Genomic DNA, 14,900 nt, shown 5'->3' on the forward strand with positions numbered 1-14,900 from the left:
GATTAGAAAAGGCAGGCCTTCAAAGGACAGCTTTAAAGGATTTGTATGATTAAGAAAGATTGTGAGGTAGGGGTAGATGGATCACATACTGAAGGAGGAGGACAGAAATATAGCCTGCAGGGGCTCCTGGTTGGCTCAGTCAGTTACAGGTCCAACTTTCCGCTCAGGTCATGGTCTCATGGTTTGTGATTTTGAGCCCCACATCGAGCTCTGTGCGGACAGCTCAGAGCCTGGAGCCTGCTTCTGATTCCGTGTCTCTCCTCTCTCTGCCCCTCCCTCGCTTGCATGCTGTCTCTCTTAATTAATTAATTAATTAATTAATTAAAGAAATAGAGCCCACAAATTTCTCTGGGACTGGCCAAATTAACACTTAAGAGTGAGAACAAAATAAAGGCATTTTCAGACAAGCTAGGGCTCAAAGTTTACCACCTGCATTACTTTTCTGAAAGAATGACTTGAGCAGGTACTTCAATAAAACAAAAATACAGGAAGGAAGATTTGGGATGCAAGCAACTATAATGAACAGAGAAATGAGTACCTTTATAGTTAAATCTAACTAACCGCTGATATACAATGTTTCCATGTTTTAGAGACAATAATATTGGACTAGAACAGACTGCATCCATTTGTCTCTAACAATGGTAATAGTGAGTAATGAGATCTGAGAGCTAGGCTGGGGCTTCATCGTGAATGGCCTTACAAACTTGTGCAAGACTTTTCCATTGTTAAAAGTAATTTTCGGGGCACCCTGGGAGGGCTCAGTTGCTTAAGCGCCATCTCATGGTTTTGGCTCAGGTCATGATCTCACGATTCATGAGTTTGCGCCCCACATTGGGCTCTCTGCTGTCAGCACAGAGCCCTCTTTAGTTCCTCTGTCTCCCTCTCTCTCTGACCCTCCCCTGATCTCTCTCTCTCTCTCTCTCTCAAAAATAAATAAAAGCATTTAAGAAAAAGGAAAAGAAAAAGAAAAACAATTTCCTGGGGTACCTTGATGGCTCAATTGGTTAAGCAACCAACTCTTGTTTTGGAGTCAGGTCATGATCGCACGGTTTGTGGGATCAAGCCCCGAGTAGGGCTCTGCACTGAAAGTGAGGAGCCTGCTTGGGATTCTCTCTCTCCCTCTCTCTCTGTCCCTACCTACCAGCAATCGCTTTCTCTCTTTCTCAAAATAAATAAACATTTAAAAGAACAACAATTTCCTCTGGGGTGCCTGGGTGACTCGGTTGAGCGTCCGACTTTTAATTTTGGCTCAGGTCATGATGTCACGGTCATGAGATCAAGTCCCTTGTCAGGGCTGGGTGTCAAGCCTGCTTGAGATTCTGTCTCTCTCCTCTGCCCCCTTCGACCCCCCCACCCACCCCCTATGCGTGTAAAACAAAAAACCAAAAAATTTCCTCTGAACCTGATAACCTCCTCAAACTACTGTATTTCATCTTCTATTTGTTGGTTAATAACACTGCCTCCATTCCTTACTGTTTATTCACAACAAGCTTCCATCATCTTACTTTACTGCAAATGCTCTCTTGGATTCCTAATGTCAAACCTCAGTGATCTTTCTCAGCTTCCACCTTCTCTCTCTTTCTTTGTGGAACAGTACTGACAACGCTTTTCTTCCTGAAATTTTTCTCTGGCTAAGCCTCTACAACTGGATTTTCTCCTACTTCCTCTGTCTGTATGGCATCTTCTTTTTAGTCCCTCTTCCTAAGCTGAGGCACACCCCAAAGTTATGTTCTACCTCTTCTCGGGTAGAATTCAACATTTCCATGGATGTCTTCCTGTTCCTCACATTTAACACAGTAAAATGAAACACACCACTTGTCTGAAACATGATCTTCCCAATTCTACTTTCGGCATGATTATCCTCCCAGCATCTAGACAAAAAACCTGACAGTAGTGTTTCAAACCTCTCCTTCCTCTGTCTACCAAACAGTGTCATCAAATCCTATCAATTTTCCTCCCTAATATTTTTGTCCCCCACTTTTTTAAAGAATCTTATTTTTAAGTAATCTCTACCCCCAACATGGGGCTCAAACCTACAACCTCGAGATCAAGAGTGGCACGCTCTACCTATTGAGCCAGTCACACACCCTTGTCCTTTTCTTTTTATTCCTACTGCTTCCAGCCTAGATCAAGCTCTCATTACTTGCCTGCAATATCGCAAAAGTATCCAATTTATACCCCTCACCTGGTTTTAAAGCCCTTCATATCTAAAACCCAAATCACCTTTCCAGCCTTAATTCTGAAACACATTTCAATTAAATTACAATTCTTTCTGTCACCCAACCAGGTTCTGCCCTTTTCTCTTCTGTGCTTTTTTGTTCTCTTCTTACCTTTCCCTTTATTTTGAACCATGACTTTGAGAGAGTCAACAATCTTCTTCCTAACTATTAAGTACAATCTTTGGAGAAATAAGAGGATAAAAAACAAATATAATTTTCTCCCATGTATTCATTTTGTGAATTTTACACCAAACTCATCTGGAGAACTGAAAGCTTTTGAAATAAAAAGTGACTTGAAAACTCTACCAACTGTTTTCCCTGTGGCTTTTCTCATTATTGCTGGTTTAGGAGATGATTGTACAAATGACATATTTCAAACAGACTTTCTTTTATAGTAACATTACTACATCATACTAATTATGCTAGCAACTTGTTTAAATAAAAAGGTTACAAAGTATTTTCTGTATCAATGAAGATAATCTTTCCTCCTGAGTAGCCACCTGCTCCTGGAAGTTGAGCTGTCACTAGGAAGCAATTAAAAAATTAAATAATATTAATAGGATTGAATAACCTTTGTACAAGTGAATATATAAATTAACATAGGGTTTGCATTGGTTGCAACTCTGTAGTCAATCTGGCAAAGAATCATGATCCTTTAGTTTCTAAAAGCATGCTATATTCTTGTATTACTAACCAATGGTAAAATCATAAATATTCCACCAGCATGGTAGCAATTCAACAAAGAATATCAGTATCTCTCACAATGGGAGATATTCATGAAAGTTAGTTCTCTTCTAGAGAAGAGAATTTAAATATTACTTTCTTCCTATAAGAAACAATCACAAATATAATTTATGCTAAATAACTTATTTAAGTAAGCTTTCAATTAATGCATGTCAAATTTTAAAATGCATTGTCTCTCTAGGTAGTAGTAGCTGACACTAAGGAATTTCTTTATATTAGGTTCAAGTATTATTTCATTTATTTTTCAAAACAACCCTAAATTTGGCATTATCATTACTCCTATTTTACTGATGGGAAAATAAGACAGGTGAAGCCACTTGCCCAAGGTCACACAGTTAGCAGTGGTAGAGCCAAGACCGGAGCCAGGTATTTTGATTCCAGAATCCCATTCTTAACTGCTTAACCATGCTTCTTCCACTCAGGTCAAAGAAATGCAGAGTAATGTCTTTGTACAGAAGGAGATAGTTTGTTTATTTGTTTTAGTAACATTTATTTTTAAGTCTTAGCTAAGGCCAACCTTACGCCATGGAAAGTTAGAGATTCTAGGCCTCAGCTGATTTTGTGACATTTTTGTCAATAGAATACAGAAAAGATGAAATGGGAAAAATGGAGACAGTAAGGGCCTCTCTCCACCATCAACCCTCATATACCTATTCACTTCCTCCCTGGTTCCATTCAGGTGTTCAGAGTGCAGCACATATCCCATTACCTCAAGCATCACGCATTCAAAGACTGGCTCTGATATTTGTGTAACGATGGGCAGTTTACTTAAGCTTCTTGAGCTTTAGTTTCCTTGCAAATTTGTTCAGGTTACATGAGATCATATAAAGTACCAGGCACAAAATAAAATTAGTATGTGATAGCTACAATAATTATTGTTATTGTTGTTGTACATCCTTACCACAGAGGGTATGAGAGAGCTGGGTTTTTCCAGTACGAAATTCTGTAAAATATAGAAAAAAACAAAAACCACATAGTTCATTTTTAGATGTTTTCATAAAGAATAAAATACAGCCTCCGAGTATGATTTTCTTTCCAATTATCAAAACTTAGATATAAAGTACTGGTATGTCATGGGTGCATTCTACAATATGAATACCAGTAGTAAAAATAACTTTAAAAAACATTTATCTATTTTGAGCAGCGGGAAGAGAGAGAAGGAGAGAGAGAACCCCAAGCAGGCCCCATGCTCAGCACACAGAGCCTGACACAGGGCTGGATCTCACAACAGTGAGATCATGACCCGAGCATCAAGTGTTGGATGCTTAACCAACTGAGCCACCCAGGCACCCCAGTAAAAATAACATTTTAAAGGTATTTGTTCACAGAACTGTCCTTTAGAAAAAAAAAAATCATTTAAACCAAGTTTTCCTTAGGATTGATTAATCATTGTGAGATAATAGAAAAAGAAAAAAATATATATATATTTTGGTCTCTGCCCTCTAGTTCTTAGCACAGAGTTCCTAAAACCCTTGTAATTTCCTAAGTGATAAGAGCACTACAAGCATCTTTTGTTTCAATGAGGCCACTCTGGGTGGACTCCTGATGGCTTCTGATGGATGGATGGGGGCTGGTCACCAGAAAGACCAAGCCATGATTAGAAGGTTGGAATTTTCAGCACTCTTCTCCTTCTCTAGAGAGGGGAGAAGGGCTGGAAGTGGAGTGAATAATTGATCGTGCCTGTGTGAGGAAGCCTCCTAAAAGTCCCAACAGGACGGGGTTCACAGAGCTACCGGGTTGGTGAGCACATGGAGGTGCTGGAAGAGGGACACGCCCGGAGAGGACATGGACACTCCACACCTCTTCCCTCATACCTTTTCCTACTCATCTCTTCCCTCTCGATGTTCATCCATATCCTTTAGCATATCTTTAATAAACTAGTAAATGTAAGTAAGTGTTTTCCCAAGTTCTGTGAGCTGCTCTAACAAATTAATCAACCCCGGGGGCGGGGGGGGGGGGGGAGGGGGCGGATGTTGGAATCTTGGATCTACAGCTGGTTGGTCAGAAGCAGGTAATAACCTGGGCTTGTGAATGGCATCTGAAGGCAGGGGACAGGTGGGGAGGGGATTCTTATGGGACTGAGCCCTTAGTAAACATATGGAATCTGATGCTATCTCTGGGTAGATAGTGTCAGAATTGAGTTGAATTCTTAGATACCCTGCAGGTATCCAAGAATTGCTTACTGTTGTGGGGGAAAACATCCATATATTTGGTGACCAGAAGTGTCAGAAGTCAAGTGTATTGTGTGAGCAGTAAAGGAGACTCACAGGAAAAAATACACAGTAGGAAAGAACTGGGTTTTCACTACATAGGGAAAAAAATACTGAGTTTTTTCATTTTGTTAAATATAAATGAAAGTTTAAGACCCTACTACTAAGGAAGGAGAGCCTCGGGTCCTCCCACTGCACTGAGATCCTCTTAGTTGAAAGCTGAAGTAGTCTCAGATTGGTGGCATGCCCTACCTCCCAACAAAAGCAAATCCTTTCTAGAGAAAAACTTCCCCATGCACCAGTTTAGGTCCAGTGAACTCCCATAGATCAAAATCAGGCAATAAGGTCACAAATATCAGTAAATACACAAGGGAGTGAGCCAGTAAGACTGACAGTCAACAGAAATAACAAAAACCAGATTTATTTCTCTACATCGACAGAAACATCAACAACAACAAAAAAACCCGACTTTGTTCCCCTAAGGACTGCAGATACTGGAATTGCCAGACATAGTATATAAAATAGCTATGCATGAATTGTTTTGAAGAAAAATAGAAGATATGATCAGGGAAGAGAAAATCTACTCTCTACGTTCATGGAACATGCATATCCTAGAAATAAAATTGATCCCAGTGTTCAACTACCTTTTGAAGGAATGATAGAAAAAATGTCTACTCTTTTAGGGAAGTCAGAGAAAAAGAGGACAAACGCCAACCAGACCTATCTGTTAACGTTGGAATTTGTTTCAATTGCTGCCCAGAATGATCCTGTAGTATAACTGAGACTTCACCATAAGTTTCAAAATAGATACAATTTACTAATTGTTATTTGTTTAATTATATATGTATGCATGTGTGTGTACTTCTTTTCATATGACAAAATACGAAGGTTTTACCGACCTCCAAAAGCTTCTGTGATTGCCATGCTTTCAATTCCACCTCCTAGCAACTTACTGGAAATAGAAAGTAAGCATTAGTAAAAGGAACAGAAAGAGAAATATCAAGAAAGGAGAAAGCATATCATATGTCTCCTATCTATCTATCTATCTATCTATCTATCTATCTATCTATCATCTAACATGAATGGGAATTCTTGGCAGAGTGGATGACACTCTTCCTGTCTAGACCACAGGTTCTGCTGCATGTGGGCAGGGTGGATCAACAAAACAACATATAAGCCCTGCTGTTCTTGTTCTTACTTCTGGATACCAATAGGAAATGGGCTTTAAGTCTCATTCTTTTTTTTTTTTTTAATGTTTATTTTATTTTTGAGAGAGTGAGAGAGAGAGAGAGAGAGAGAGCACGCACACAAGCAGGGGAGGGGCAGAGAGAGAGAGGGAGACAGGATCCAGGAGGGCTCTTTGCTGACAGCAGAGTCCAGATCAAGAGCTTGAACTCATGAACCATGCAATCATGACCTGAGCCCAAGTCAGACTAAGCCCCCCAGGGGCCCCTTAAGTCTCATTCTTTACAACTGAATTGAAGCTTGAATAAATGGTCTTAGTTATTAACTGGGTTGTTCATATTGTGCTTGGGACAATTCAGTGTTTAAATATAAGGAGAAACGTATGTAAAATAGATATTAGGAGAATTCACTGACTGTCACCATGATTGGTTTATTTCACACAAACCACTCTATGAAGAACATGTCAGGATAGGAAATATTCAAAGGTGTTATAGGTAATGCTAGCAGTTAGAAGAATAATGGTCAGATTTTGGCAGCATACATTTATTTGGTAACCCAATGTTTCAGTGTATTTAATATTCTTTAAAAAAAATTTTTTTTAACGTTTATTTATTTTTGAGAGAGAGACAGAGCATGAGCAGGGGAAGGAACAGAGAGAGACACACACACAGAATCTGAAGCAGGCTCCAGGCTCTGAGCTGTCAGCACTGAGCCTGACATGGGGCTCAAACCCACGAACCATGAGATCATGACCTGAGCCGAATACTTAACTCACTGAGCCACCCAGAAGCCCCTACTTAATATTCTTGATGTGAAAAGACCTAAGGTTAAGTCATTATGTCATTCATTCATTAAATGCAACAAATATTGTGTTAACTATACTAAGACCCAGAAGGAGCGCTTTAAAAAGCTTTGTCATTTTAGGGTGCCTTGGTGGCTCAGTTGGTTGAGAGTCTGACTTCAGCTCTGGTCACGATATCATGGTTTGTGAGTTCGAGCCCTCAGTCGGGCTCTGTGCTGACAGTTCAAAGCCTGGAGCCTGCTTCAGATTCTGTGTTTCCCTTTCTCTCTGCCCCTCCCCAGCTTGTGCTCCATCTGTCTGTCTCTCTCTCTCTCAAAAATAAACACTTTAAAAAAATTTTAAAAACTTCATTGTTTATACTAGCATGAATTTTGAGACATGATCACAGATTAGACAAAGCATTAATAGATATGGATAATCCAATAGATTTTATATTTACATAGTTTAAGAGGGCAATTTAAGTGTAAACTGAGGCAATGTCAGAAGTTACCCACAAATTTAATGAGGACTATGGACTTTAATGAAAAAAAGAAAAATCTAGGTACCACCTGTATAACTTGAATCTAAAGGCCATGGGTTGAAAGACCATCCCATTTGGAGGGCTTGCACTTGAAGATCTATAAATCTACAAACTATTAAATTGAGGTTTACTTGTCCCTCCTCACCTTGAGAAAAATTCTAAAAGGCTGTGGCTCTAGAAAATCTAGGACAAAATTTCTGGTTGATATGCAATCTTAATCAGGCGAAAAAGTAACCCCAAGGTTTACCTGACAGGGTACCCCAAATTACTTTGGATAGCATAACTGTTCACTGTGAAACTCAGGAAAATTTAGAATTAAGTATAGGAATAGTGTTTTTAAAGCTAGATATTTAAAAATAGAGCCACAACTCACACCCACAGATGACTATTTTCATATTAAATTTGGGAATAATCTACATATTATTTGAGAAATTTCATTTTTATTATTATTATTATTATTATTATTATTATTATTATTATTATTTTAAGTAGGCTTCATGTCCAGCATGGAGCCCAATGCAGGGCTTGAACTCAGGACCCTGAGATCAAGACCTGAGCAGAGATCAAGAGTTGGAAGCTTAACTAACTGAGCCACCCAGGTGCCCCTGTTTGAGAACTTTTAAAGTTTAAGATAATTTGACCTTTTTATTAGAACAGATTAGCCTCTAATTGATTAAATGAGTTGATAACTAAATTTATGCAAAGTATCTGAACATTTAAAAGTGCTGAAGATTCATTATACTTATAAGTTTAATTTATTAGATTTAGAAAGACATTTAGGTAATTGGAAGATTTTAATAATTATACAAATAAGGTCCTTAAAGGAAATATAATATATTAAAATCACAAATATAACCTAAAATGTTTAAGGAAATTTAGTTAACCATGTTACGAAAGCCCCCTTGGGGCGCCTGGCTGGCTCAGTCGGTTCAGCGTCCGACTTCAGCTCAGGTCATGATCTCACACTCCGTGAGTTTGAGCCCCGCATTGGGCTCTGTGCTGACAGCTCAGAGCCTGGAGCCCGCTTCAGATTCTGTGTCTCCCCCTCTCTCTGCCCCTCCCCTGCTCATGCTCTGTCTCTCTCTGTCTCAAAAATAAATAAAAACATTAAAAAAAATTAAAAAAAAAAAGCCCCCTTACAATTTGCTGGATCTATAAGTGGACTTGCAGCTTAAGGAAAAATGCACAACATGTTAATAAGTCAAATATGAATTTTTAAAAACCTAGTTCCTGAGTCATCTTTTCTGTGCCTAAAACTCAATACTGAGGACACTAGAAAACTCACTATGACAGTAATAGTTTCTTTAGCCCAATGTTGCCTAAATCAGGATGTGGTAGAGCAACTGGAGAATATCAAGTTATTATTTGAGTCAAGTTGTTTTGGTGACCGACCTGATTTTGACAAATTAACTTTGGGGTAGGAATTCCCAAAGACTCTTCCTTAGCTGTTACTTGAAAAAAAAGATTCTGTGATTTTTTAAATTTAGGGCAATGTTAAGTTAAAGAGGTGTTTTGTTTCACAGTAGGATTTCATACCCTTTAATAGGCTAGTGTGCACTGTGAATCTCCAAAAGGGTAATATATAGTATAGTATACTACACTTCACCAACTTATTTCATTCACTATTTGTTTATTCAGTCATTTAATAAATATTCACTGAGAACCTAGTTCATGCTAGAGATGGTTTATTCATTTGGGGTAAAGCAGTGAACAAAAGACAGAAATTCTCTACTTTGTGGAGCTTACATTCTAGTGGGAGAACAGACAATAAATAGCAATAAATACTTAAGTAAAATATGTGGTATGTCAGATATTATTAAATGGTATGGATAAAAATTAGATCCAGAAAGGAGATAAGAAGTACAGAAGATGAAGGCAGGGGGTTTAAATATTTAAATAAAGTGATTAGAGACCTCACTGAGAAGTGGACATTTTATCAAAGACCTGAAAGCAATGAGAGCAAGCCATGTAGATACAGGAGGAAAAAGTGTTCCAGGCAAAGGAAATGGTAAGTATAAAGGCCCTGAGGCAGGAGAGTATCTGGCATGTTCTAGGAATGGCAGAGAAGTCAGTACAGTTCGTGCATAGCAAACTAAAAAAAGATTAAAAGATGAGATTAGATTAGAAGTTAGAGAGGATTTTGGCTTTTGCGGGCGTCACCGGAGTAGTTTTGGGCAGAGAAGTGTTATGATCTGACCTAACTTTTAAAGGGATCATTCTGGCTCCTGTGTGAAGAACAAACAGCAAGGTCTGAAAGAGAGAAGTTAGAAGTTATTATAATACTCAAGAGGAGATACTAACAGGTAGTTTGAACCAGTACAGTAACAGTGGAGGAGGTGGTGAGAATTTTTATTTCCTCTTTTTTCCTGCACACACACACACACACACACACACACACACACACACACAAATACATAAACATTATTACGGAAAGTGTCAAACATAAAGTAGACAAAAACAGTATAATAATGAGCCATCACGTACCTATCACTTAGCTTCAACTATTATCAACTATGAACTCATGTCAATCTTTTTTCATATAAACCTTCAACCACTTCCCTCTCTTCTCATATTATTTTAAGTAGATACTAGGCAACATCTCATTTCATCCTAAATATCTCAGTAGGTATCTCTAAAAGATGAATACTCTTATTCTTAACATAATCAATCACAGTACCATTATTACCTAAAAGAGTAGTAATTGCTTAATATCAACTATTTAGTAAGTGTTCAATTTTCCGTCTCATATATATCTTATTTTTTATAGTGTGCTTGAATCAGGAACCAAATAAAATCCACATATTGGGATTAGGTAAAAGGTGTTCTAAATCTCTTTTAATCTCTGGGTCTTCTTCCTGACTGTTTTGATTCCTTGTGATTTACTTGTTGAAGAAACTGGGTGGTTTGTTGTTGAAGGTAGAGCATCAGGATCTGTTAATGTGGAAGAGTTAGGGCATGAAAGGAAAAAAACACAGCACCAAGGATGACACCAAGATTTTAGTTCTGAGGATCAGAAAAGAGGCAGATCTGAGATGAGGGAGGCTTTCAGAGGTACAGATCTGGGGCAGATATCAGAAGTTTGGATTTGGATCTGTGAAGTCTGAGTTGCCTAGTAGACATCCAATTAGTTGGATGCAATATTTGACTATGAAATCCTTTCTTCTTGGAGTATCTTGTGAGGCCAGGGTTTTGAGGAATATTTTGTGGAAATACTGCTTTTGTTCAAATCTTAGCCACTCATCTAATTTATGAATTAGTAATTCTGCCTAGTAAGGTAGGGAAAATAAAAAAACACATTCTAGTCAACTTGCATTAGGAAAATGATGACTACGTCTCAGGAATCATGAGATAGTAAGTAAAAGGGGAAGTTAAAACCGCTGATGCTAAAGAACAAAAACAACCCTGAATTATTTCTTCTAAAATATTCAGTCTAACAACTGATTTTTAAATAAAACCCAAAGTGAAATGGAATTGCCTTTATCAACAAAAAGAAAAGGAAATGAAAAGTTAAACTGATTTTCAAAATGGTTTTTAAATACAGGCTGATTCAGAAACTACTTATAATGTGGATCTGAATTTCTTGTAAGGAATTTAATCCTGCTTCTACAAATCGTTTGGAATTTGTTTGCTTCAGTAGCCTTTCAGAAGGAAAAAAAACTACTTCAAAAGAAAAAGCTATTTTGAACAAACTCAAGAAAAGAAATACTATATTCCGAAGATTGTGTCTAGTAGTTGTAAAAAATATGAGATACACACTCAAATTCCTGGCTCCCAGTGGTAATATGGAAAACCATCTTTCTCTTCTCACTATACTCAAAGGCAGTCAAGAATCCTGGTTCCTACAGAAAGACAAAAGGAAAGGTTCAAAAGGGTATACGCTGCCCAAAACTATTCACGTGATTATCAGAGTCATCGTTTGATACAAGCTACAGTTCATTTGTCTTTGAAGGCAGCACAAGAGCATAGTTATGAAAACAGGCTCTGGGGTCACCTGGGTGGCTCAGTCAGTTGAGCATCTGACTCTTGATTTCAACTCAGGTCATGATTCCAGGGTTGTTGGATCAAGCCCCAAGTGGGCTCCTCACTGAGTGTGGAGCCTGCTTGAGATTCTCTCTCTCTCTCTCTCTCTCTCTCTCTCTCTCTCTCTCTCTCCTCTGCCCCCTCTCCCCCACTTGTACTCTCTCTCTAAAATTAAAAATAAAAAAAAAGAAAACAGACTCTGGAGCTACCCTATCTAGGTTCAAAATATGTCTTGGGAGCCTGGGTGGCTCGTCAGTTGGGCATCCTACTCTTGATTTTGGCTCAGGTATGATCTCACGGTTGTAAGATCAAGCCCTGCATCAGGCACTGAGCTCGGAGCTAGTTTGGGATTCTCTCTCTCCCTCTCTCTCTGCCCCACCCTGATCACCTACTCTCTTTCTTTCTCTCTCTCTCTCAAAATAAGTAAAAATTTAAGAAAAATAAAATGTCTCTAACACTAGTTATATGATTTGGAGTAAACTACTTAATCTGGCTATACTTTAACTTCCTCTTTTGGATCAAATGGGGATAAGGAAACTGTCTCTCTAATAGGGTAGCTGTAAAGTTTAAATGAAGCATATTTATGTCATAAAGCAGAATGGTATTTTACTAAATGATTCCATTGATTTCATTGAATGGCATCATGCCCCCCCCCCCCCCACACACACACACAGCTTGGCAAGTTTCAAGGAGCACAGAAATTCTAGTTTTCACTATTTAGGAGATATTATCTTTCACATGGTAGGAATACTACTTATCTGCTGAATTAATGAGCTCTAGCTGATGCAGTAGAAGAACTAGTGAGACTAGGCCCTGATGTGCTCTAATGACATGGTCTAATGGATTTCCCTCTATGTTTTATACTAAGACAGTGGTTCTCAAATTTTGGAGAACTTAAAGGGGGGTGGGGTGGGTAAAAAAAGCCCAGGCCTCTCCTATTTCAATGAATCCGGGCCTATGTTTTCTTTATTAAGCCACTCCAGGTTATTCTGATACACACCAATATTTGGAACCACTGTACTATGAAATTAACTTCCTTTTCTCTCTCCTTGTACCTCTCAAATCTCTAAGAATAAACAGCTTTAGTTAAGAAAGGATGCAGACTCTAGGTACAGTAGTGATGCTTAAGAAGGAGAGGGGTTCTTTTCTTTGATAAAGGATTTAGTTTGCAAAGAAAAAAAGACTAATGCCTAGGGGCTATCAAGTGGCAGTTTCCCAAACTCTGGGTACTGCTTCAGGGCAGTTGTGGAATTGACCTGTGAGTATACTGCCTGCGTTTACTCAGAAGTTAGAACAACTGAGCTGGGTGCAGAGCAGTTTGGTTAAGTCCTCTCCAAGTTCAGGACCACACTGCCACCATCATCACTCTCATACCCCCACTGCCCCTGGGGAAAGAAACCAAATGGCTGTCAGTGAAGAGAGCTTCTAGGACTTGCTGGGAATGAGACCCTCATATACACATGTAGACATGGAGAGCCTTGTTCTTTTGCAAAGAGACTTGGTGACTATCTTTCTACACATTCCTGTTTCCAGAGTTAGTGTCTCTGTCAGTCCCCAAAAGTTCTACACAAAAGGTTGTGTCAAAGGTGTATGTTTTTGCTTGGAACCTCTTAGCTGCATGGGCCTTTCATGGTCTGTGAACCACCTACAAGGTACAAGTTCAGCTTAGCTTTAGCTCATCTGCCTCACTGAGCATTTTTTTTTCTTGGTCATATTTATCTCAACTGTACACAGGTAAACCCACACTGTTAATCTTTTTCTAACCCAACGCTCTCTTACCAACTGGCTTATACCAGGAGAGTGCAATTTCTTTTGTGCTGAGTGTTTTGAAACAACCAAAGGCATATTACTTGAGGAGACAAAGCAAAACCAAAGAGGACTTAAAACAGAGAAACAGAAAGGGAGAAAAAATATAAAAGGAGAGCAAAAAAAGAAAGTTGTGGTAAAAATAACTGCCGTTATAGTATTGAAGTCTCTTAACCCCTGTCTCAATCTGTCAGAAATTAATTGTTGTTGCTTTGAAACTGAAGTGATAAAAAGTTAACATGAGGAGTATAACAGATTGTGATTTACAGAAGTTTCTAGCATTGAATGAGAAAGGCTATAGAGTCTCACAGGGCCCTTCCTTTTTTTTTTTTTTTTTTTTTTAAGTAGGCTTCACACCTGACCTGGGTCCCGGACTCACAACCCTGAGATGAAGACCTGAGCTAAGATCAAGACCTGAGCTGAGATCAAGAGTCGGCCATTTAAGCAACTGAGCCAGCCAGGCGCCCCTCACAGGGCCCTTCTAAGCTAAAACAACAAAGAATCGATTTTGCTTACAATAAGTTTGTTGGCTGCCTCTTTAATCTTGTCCACTTTTGCTTCTGAGAGCCCTTTGACATTGCATAGTGCCCTTCTTGTTGTCATTTGTATCCCTTTGATGGTGCAGATTCCTACTGACTTCAGTTTTTTAATGTCAGCCACATTCTGTAAATAAAAGAATGGATGCAGCAGATTGATAAAATGCCAGCTTGCAAGGCTCCCATACTATGTCATGTGCTTTTGTGTCCATCTCCTTCCACCACGATGCCAATTTTATACAAGCAGCCAGGTGGAACCCACCCACCATGTAGCCAAATGTTCTGGAAATATCTGAGTAGAACATACCCAGCACGCTGCCAAATGTTCTGGCTGTGCCCTGATTTCCCGAGAATGTTAGTGAGACCATGGCAATGTAACAAGGAATTCAAAAGAAAAGTCTGTTGGTAGAAAAGCTAGCAAATTTATCACACGTTCGCCCCCTCAGTTCAGCTCTTTCCTTCTAGAGAACTTCATTATGAATATGTTCTTTTTAAAATTAAAATTTTTTTTTTCCCTCTACCCTTGGGGAATGCAAATAGCTACATCGCCAAAGGGCCAGGATTTTCTCTTGCTCCTATTTTCTCAATCCAACTGAAAGAGATTAAATGTGAGGGCTTCAAAAGAAAATGTCAGAGAAGTTTTACTATCAATGAACTGCTGTTGAAATTCATCTAGTTACTCCGAGTCTGGTTTCTGTCATCATCATTTGCTCCAATCATCTGCCACAGAACTGAATTTTTTGTTGATGAAAACAGGGGTAGGTAGCTCTGAACACCTCCCGTTGGGCCAGGGGTTCTCAGCTGGGGTCCATTTTGCCCCCTTGGGACACTTGACAATGTCTGGAGACATTTTTGGTT

At 38.9% G+C, this 14,900-nt stretch overlaps 1 protein-coding gene across 7 annotated transcripts in view; it reads right to left on the reverse strand.

The window, feature by feature from the left end:
• The window catches only part of DMC1 (DNA meiotic recombinase 1), a 40,693-nt gene that overhangs the window by 23,404 nt on the left and 2,389 nt on the right, over positions 1–14,900 (reverse strand). For 5 of the 7 annotated variants that reach the window (XM_045463759.1, XM_045463760.1, XM_045463761.1 and 2 more), the window contains exons 4-8: positions 14,023–14,169; positions 11,437–11,519; positions 6,073–6,125; positions 3,865–3,906; positions 2,671–2,743 (exon numbers count right to left, since the gene is read on the reverse strand). In XM_045463759.1, the coding sequence (XP_045319715.1) occupies positions 2,671–2,743; positions 3,865–3,906; positions 6,073–6,125; positions 11,437–11,519; positions 14,023–14,169 (398 nt within the window). The remainder of the gene's footprint in view (positions 1–2,670; positions 2,744–3,864; positions 3,907–6,072; positions 6,126–11,436; positions 11,520–14,022; positions 14,170–14,900) is intronic. The other 2 variants (XM_045463763.1, XM_045463762.1) reach the window with 1 other exon arrangement.

This window comes from Leopardus geoffroyi, chromosome B4 (assembly GCF_018350155.1).
Source record: "Leopardus geoffroyi isolate Oge1 chromosome B4, O.geoffroyi_Oge1_pat1.0, whole genome shotgun sequence".
In the NCBI taxonomy this organism is placed as follows: domain Eukaryota; kingdom Metazoa; phylum Chordata; class Mammalia; order Carnivora; family Felidae; genus Leopardus; species Leopardus geoffroyi.